The sequence below is a fragment of the Crocuta crocuta genome, unplaced genomic scaffold (assembly GCF_008692635.1).
Source record: "Crocuta crocuta isolate KB4526 unplaced genomic scaffold, BGI_CrCroc_1.0 scaffold299, whole genome shotgun sequence".
Classification (NCBI taxonomy): domain Eukaryota; kingdom Metazoa; phylum Chordata; class Mammalia; order Carnivora; family Hyaenidae; genus Crocuta; species Crocuta crocuta.
Genome location: NW_027532747.1, coordinates 529,471 through 536,069, shown reverse-complemented (window position 1 = coordinate 536,069; position 6,599 = coordinate 529,471). Strand labels below are relative to the sequence as shown.

Sequence of the window (6,599 nt, the reverse complement as noted above, 5' to 3'; positions counted from 1 at the left end):
GAGTCGGACGCTTAACCTACTGTACCACCCAGGCGCCTCTAAAATTAATCATTTTATTTTATTTTATTTTATTTTTATTAAAACAATATCCTCAATTACTGATAGTGTATCTAATTCCTTCTGGCTTTACTTTGTTTTTGTTTTTTTTTAAATATTTTTTTATTTATTTCTAGGAGAGGGAGAGAGAGACAGCATGAGCAGGGGAGGGTCAGAGAGAGAGGGATACACAGACTCTGAAACAGGCTCCAGGCTCTGAGCTGGCAGTCAGCACAGAGCCCGACGCGGGGCTCGAACCCACAAACCGTGAGATCATGACCTAAGCGAAAGTCGGACGCTTAACCGACTAAGCCACCCAGGCGCCCCTAAAATTAATCATTTTAAAGTGTGCAATTCGTTGGCATTTAGTACACTGACAAGTGAACGTCCCACGAGTTTTACAGCGAACAGTCTCCTTCTTCCCCAGCTCTTGTATTTTTTTCAGAGATAGTTCACGCACGTGTGTGTGTGTGTGTGTACACTCTCTGCGTACATACTTTCTGTATTACGTACATTGCTCCGTTCCTAGCTTTTTGGTACAGGCAGCAATTAGAAAAATAGTATTTTAGCCAGGCTTATTCCGTAACAAGCACTAAAGCCTTCACATATATTCTCATGTAATCATCAGACACATCCCATGAGGTAGGTACTCTTATTACTTTCATTATACAAATGAGGAAACAGAAGCACAGAAAGGCTGAGAAATTTATCCAAGGACACACAGCTAGAGAGTGTTATAACCAGGGTTTGAACCTACCAGTCGGCCATGAGTAACATCTGTCGAGATCCTCATTCTTTTAAACACTTGGTATGATTTTTTTTTAAATGAAGCTCTTTGTTCTTTTGTTTTGTTTTGTTTTGTTTTCTGAGAGAGACAGAGAGACAGTGTGAGCCCGGGAAGGTCAGAGAGAGAGGGAGATACAAAATCTGAAACAGGCTCCAGGCTCTGAGCTGTCAGCACAGAGCCCGACGCCGGGCTCGAACCCACGAACCGTGAGATTATGACCTGAGCCGAAGTCGGACGCTTAACCGACTGAGCCACCCAGGCGCCCCTTAAACTCTTTATTCTTGTAGATTCACGTAAGAAACAATAGAGAGACCTCATGTGCCCAGTTCTCCCATTGATAACATCTTGCAAAACTGCAATTATCACAACCAGGATATTGACATTGATACCATCCATCCATCTTGTCCAGTACAATGTTTAAAACCATTAAAATTTTTTTTAATGTTTATTTTTGAGAGAGAGAGAGAGAGACAGAGTGCTGTCGCGGGAGGGGCAGAATGAGAGAGGGAGACACAGGATCCGAAGCAGGCTCCAGGCCCTCTATCAGCACAGAGCCCGATGCGGGCCTCGAACTCACGAGCTGTGAGATCATGTATGACCGGAGCCGAAGCCGGACACTTCACCGGCTGAGCCACCCGACCAAGCGCCCCAAAACCATTTCTTAATTGATTGTAAGCATTTAAAAATCAGGGGATTCTACCAAAACTGAGTTCTGGCTTATCTTGAGCCATCAGGAGGCCAGGTCTCCCCCGAAAACAAAACCCGGGAGGAGGTTTGTGCACAGCTACTTTGTTGGGGGGCTGTCTTCTCCAGGGAGCGGGGAGTGAGACCGGAAAGGGAAGCAAGCAGCCAGGGCGCGGGACCCTATGTGGCACCTCCGCGCAGCCCTGCTGGGCACCCTGGAGGCAGTAGCGAACAGTCCCCTGGCTTACCGTCTGCCTCCCCCCTCCCCCCCGCCAAGGGGCAAGGGACCTGGGCATTTATCCGCCGGCCTCCATCTGTTGCCGGCTGAGGGCTGGTGCTGGGGCCGGTGGGGACAGGGTGGGGACAGGGCTGTCCGTTCCCGGCCGTCCCAGCCTGCCTCTGCGGGGGAAGAGCAGGTGCTGGGTCATGAGAAGCAGCCCCGGAACAGAGAGGCAGGAGCCGGCCGGTGTCATCGGGGCGAGACGCAGGGCAGGCCCACAGCGGGGCGGGGGGAGTGTCTGCAGCAAGGACGTTTGTTCCCGGGGCCTCGAATGGTGCCTGACTGGGAAGGTGCTCGATCACGTTTGGAGGGTCAGGTGAACGCGTAAACGACAGACGGCAAACCTGAGCGCGTTTCCGCTCGCTCACCCCTTTGGTAGAACGAGATGGCGTGGACCTCAATTAACAGCGCCCTCACCGTGCGGGGGGCGGGGGGACCGCAAGAGTGGCCAGGAGGTGGCTAGAGCCCGGGCTCTGGGTTCGGAGGGTCAGATCCTAGCACCCCCCGTGAGTAACCGTGTGGCCTTGCACAGTTCCCACCGCCTCTCTCGACCTCAGTGTTCACATCCATCCAATGGGGACGGCGAACTCCCCAGGCCCACGAGGGGCAAAAGCTCAGGCTTCTGAGCACAGAAGGTGTTTGTTGTTCCCGTCACCTTGCCTCACGCGGGCACCGCACTGGGTGCTTACACAACCCAGCGGAGCTTCCTGCCGCCCAGCGGTTAATCACCACCCACTGTGTAGATTGGGACAGAGCCCAAGGCCACAGGGCTGGTCAGGGGCTGAGCAGGGTTCACACCCAGACGTGTCACTTTCCTAGGACCCAGGATTCTATCGCCGTCGCTTCCTGGCTGTGTGAGTGAGACCTGGGCCTCAGTTTCCCCATCTGCAGCCCAAGGCTAGTAGGGAGCCCTTCCTTACAAAGTTGTTAATGGAGTTGAGGATAAGGGCTGTGACCCGGTGGGCCCTTTACGAGCTGTGGGAAGGGGCTGAGGTAGCGTGTGGGAGGGCGCGCCTGCTGCTGGGTGGGCCTCTGCCCACGCCCCCCGCGCGAGTGGCAGGAGGAGGGGACCAGGCGCGCTGCCTGCTGCCTGCGTTCTGTGCCAGCTTCAGTATCACGGGCTCCCCGTCATCAGGGCACCGCCCACCTGGTGTAAGGCTCCCAAAGTGAACCCCCACGCTGGGGCCCCAGCAGCTCTGCACAGCCGGGTCCTGGAAACACAACCCCCCAAGGCCAACACCCCACTAGCCGGGCAAACAAACCGCTAGGTAGCGTGAAGCCTGCGGCTCCCCAGGACACCCGCCCCGCCTCCGGTCAACACCGCAGGCCGCCAGGCCCGGGGCCGATGCCCCAGTGACCTACACACGGCTCCTTCTGCACCCTGGGCCCAATGAGGGGCTGGAGGAGGTGGCCCGGGGGCGGGAGGTGCCCGCCCAGCTGGGCCATGACTGCCCGCCTCTCCCGGGCCTCCCCACAGAGCTGGCCTCCGCCTGGGTCTCCGCCGGACATGTCCAGCCTCCAGGCACTGTGCTCTGGGCTGCCGCTGCGGCCCCTCCCGGAGAACCGGGGCCGCTGGGCCGGGGTGCCCCACGCGCCCGTCAGGACCCCTGGCCTCAGCCCTGCAGAGGAGCAGGTGAGAAGTCGGGCCCCCTTCCCGCTGGGCCCTTTGCCCTCCGGGTGCCCTCGAGGTGGTGGGGGGCGCTTTCTACTCCTGCTTCTCCACTCAGCCTCCCACCCCTGACCGCCAAGTGCTCCCACAGGGGTGTCCAGGAGCGCGGGGGAGGGTGTCCAGGAGCGCGGGGGAGGGTGTCCAGGAGCGCGGGGGAGGGTGTCCAGGAGCGCGGGGGAGGGTGTCCAGGAGCGCGGGGGAGGGTGTCCAGGAGCGCGGGGGAGGGTGTCCAGGAGCGCGGGGGAGGGTGTCCAGGAGCGCGGGGGAGGGTGTCCAGGAGCGCGGGGGAGGGTGTCCAGGAGCGCGGGGGAGGGTGTCCAGGAGCGCGGGGGAGGGTGTCCAGGAGCGCGGGGGAGGGTGTCCAGGAGCGCGGGGGAGGGTGTCCAGGAGCGCGGGGGAGGGTGTCCAGGAGCGCGGGGGAGGGTGTCCAGGAGCGCGGGGGAGGGTGTCCAGGAGCGCGGGGGAGGGTGTCCAGGAGCGCGGGGGAGGGTGTCCAGGAGCGCGGGGGAGGGTGTCCAGGAGCGCGGGGGAGGGTGTCCAGGAGCGCGGGGGAGGGTGTCCAGGAGCGCGGGGGAGGGTGTCCAGGAGCGCGGGGGAGGGTGTCCAGGAGCGCGGGGGAGGGTGTCCAGGAGCGCGGGGGAGGGTGTCCAGGAGCGCGGGGGAGGGTGTCCAGGAGCGCGGGGGAGGGTGTCCAGGAGCGCGGGGGAGGGTGTCCAGGAGCGCGGGGGAGGGTGTCCAGGAGCGCGGGGGAGGGTGTCCAGGAGCGCGGGGGAGGGTGTCCAGGAGCGCGGGGGAGGGTGTCCAGGAGCGCGGGGGAGGGTGTCCAGGAGCGCGGGGGAGGGTGTCCAGGAGCGCGGGGGAGGGTGTCCAGGAGCGCGGGGGAGGGTGTCCAGGAGCGCGGGGGAGGGTGTCCAGGAGCGCGGGGGAGGGTGTCCAGGAGCGCGGGGGAGGGTGTCCAGGAGCGCGGGGGAGGGTGTCCAGGAGCGCGGGGGAGGGTGTCCAGGAGCGCGGGGGAGGGTGTCCAGGAGCGCGGGGGAGGGTGTCCAGGAGCGCGGGGGAGGGTGTCCAGGAGCGCGGGGGAGGGTGTCCAGGAGCGCGGGGGAGGGTGTCCAGGAGCGCGGGGGAGGGTGTCCAGGAGCGCGGGGGGGGTGTCCAGGAGCGCCCGGCGGGGGGGGGCAGTTTGGTGTCCAGGAGTGCGGAGGGCACAGGGGATCCAATGTGTGTGATTCGCACTCGTCACACCCGCTGTAGTTCATTCCCTCCCCAGCGTTCATCCCTGGGTGCGGGATTAGGGCGCCCATTTACAGATGGGGACGCTGAGGCTCGAGGTCCCCCAGCCGGGAGGCAGTGCTGCTGGGGCTGCCCCCAGTCAGAGGAGGGCGGCCGGTGTGAAAAAGTGTACCTTGCTCTCTTTTTTCAATTTTTTATATGTTCTTAATTTATTTTTGAGAGAGAGAGAGACAGAGCATGAGCAGGGGAGGGGCAGAGGGAGGGAGACACAAAATGTGAAGCAGCTCCAGGCTGAGCTGTCGGCACAGAGCCCGATGCGGGGCTCGAACCCACGAACCACGAGACCGTGACGTGGGCCGAAGTCGACGCTCTACGGAGCCCCGGGACCCCAGGCGTCCTGCCCCCTGACCCAGGCTGGGCCCCCCCCCACGCCNGATGCGGAGCATCAGCCCCTCCCGAATGACCCCTCTCCTTTCGCTCCCCGCCCCCCCCCGTGACACCCTGGGCACTCAGCCCTGGGGTAGCCCGCGCAGCGCTGGACCCCCGGGTCCCCCCGAGGGCCCGCCCTCCTCCTGGCCCTCTGCCTGGGGCCTGCAGGCACCGTGCCCCTGGCCGGACTTCCAGAACCTTCTCCCTGGTGGCGCTTCCGCCCCTGCCCAGAGGCAGGTGTCCCCAGGCCTGGCCCGAGGCCTTCTCCTGTCACCGCCTGCCTCCCAGTGTCCAGAGCCCACACNACCCTCCCCCCATCCACAGGCATGCGCGGAGGGACTGGATTCACCACGCTCAGCTCCGCACCTCCCCGCCCCCGAGACAGTTCGCTCCCCAGGGTCAGCTGGCGGAGCACAGGCCCCAGCGCCCACCCGGACAGCCTTGGTCGCCTCCCCGACCCTGCGGGCCGCCGGGCTCCGTCTGGGCGTTGGAGGGAAGGGGCTGTGGCGGGGCCGCTGGAACTCGGGCCCTCCCTGTGCTTAGTAAGACAGACCGTGAGCAGTGAGACCAACCAGCGGAACGTCCAACAGCGAGAAGCTTGGGAAGGAGACGGAGGTGAGGGAGAGGCTAGGAGTCAAGAGGGGGCGGGCAAGGCAGGCCTCTGTGGAGGGGGGCATCTGGACAGAGACCTGAGTAAAGGGAGAGACCCTCCGAGAGAAGGCAGGGTGGCAGAGGGTGGTTAGGCAGAGGGAAGGGTAAGTGCCAAGGCCCTGCGGCAGGATCCGGAACATCAGGGATGTGCGGACGACTGATGGGGGGCTTGGGCGTTGGGCTGGCTGAGAAGCCCTACGAAGGTTTCTTCTTTCTCTTGGCCTGCCCCGGGCCTGCCCGGATTTGGGGGCACAGCACTTCCAGAGCTGCAGATGTGCCGCGTGCACCGTCCGACGCCGCTTGCCAAGCTGGGCGCTGGTGGCGGGTTGTTTCTCTGCATTTGCCCCACGTGCCGGTGGGCTCTTTTCCTGCCCTGGAGTCTGCATCTCTCTGTAGCTGCAGGCCGCCCTCTGGTCCTTCACTGGGATCAAGCAGTCTGGTTTCCAGTGAGCAAGACGAGGGAGGGACTAGAGGTCTGCTTACTTGAAGGGGGAGGGCAATCAGGGAGGGCTTCTTGCAAGAGGTGATCTTGTAGATATGGGCCTGGAGTGAGAACTGGGTAGTCTCTGGATGGGGCCATGGGTTTCTGAGCGGAGCAGAGGCAGATCTGGGTCGGGAAGGAGGACGGCCCATTATGGAAGCCTCTGGATCCCTGGCCTGGAGGCCCCCGCGGCCTGCTGCCCCTCTCCCTTCTCCTCCCCCAGCTGGCACTGAGGAACGCCCTGCGCTACTTCCCCCCCGATGTCCAGGGGCTGCTGGCCCCTGAGTTCGCCCAGGAGCTGCGGCTGTACGGGCATATCTACATGTACCGGTTCTGCCCCGACATTAAAATG

The 6,599-nt window shown here is 62.6% G+C and overlaps 1 protein-coding gene across 1 annotated transcript in view; it reads left to right on the top strand.

Annotated features, from left to right (window-relative positions):
• The first annotated feature begins 3,231 nt into the window (after positions 1-3,231).
• UROC1 (urocanate hydratase 1) overlaps positions 3,232-6,599 on the top strand; it is a 33,178-nt gene continuing 29,810 nt past the window's right edge. Inside the window, exons 1-2 of the mRNA XM_077780817.1 lie at positions 3,232-3,420; positions 6,471-6,599. Of these exons, the coding sequence (XP_077636943.1) occupies positions 3,232-3,420; positions 6,471-6,599 (318 nt within the window). The remainder of the gene's footprint in view (positions 3,421-6,470) is intronic.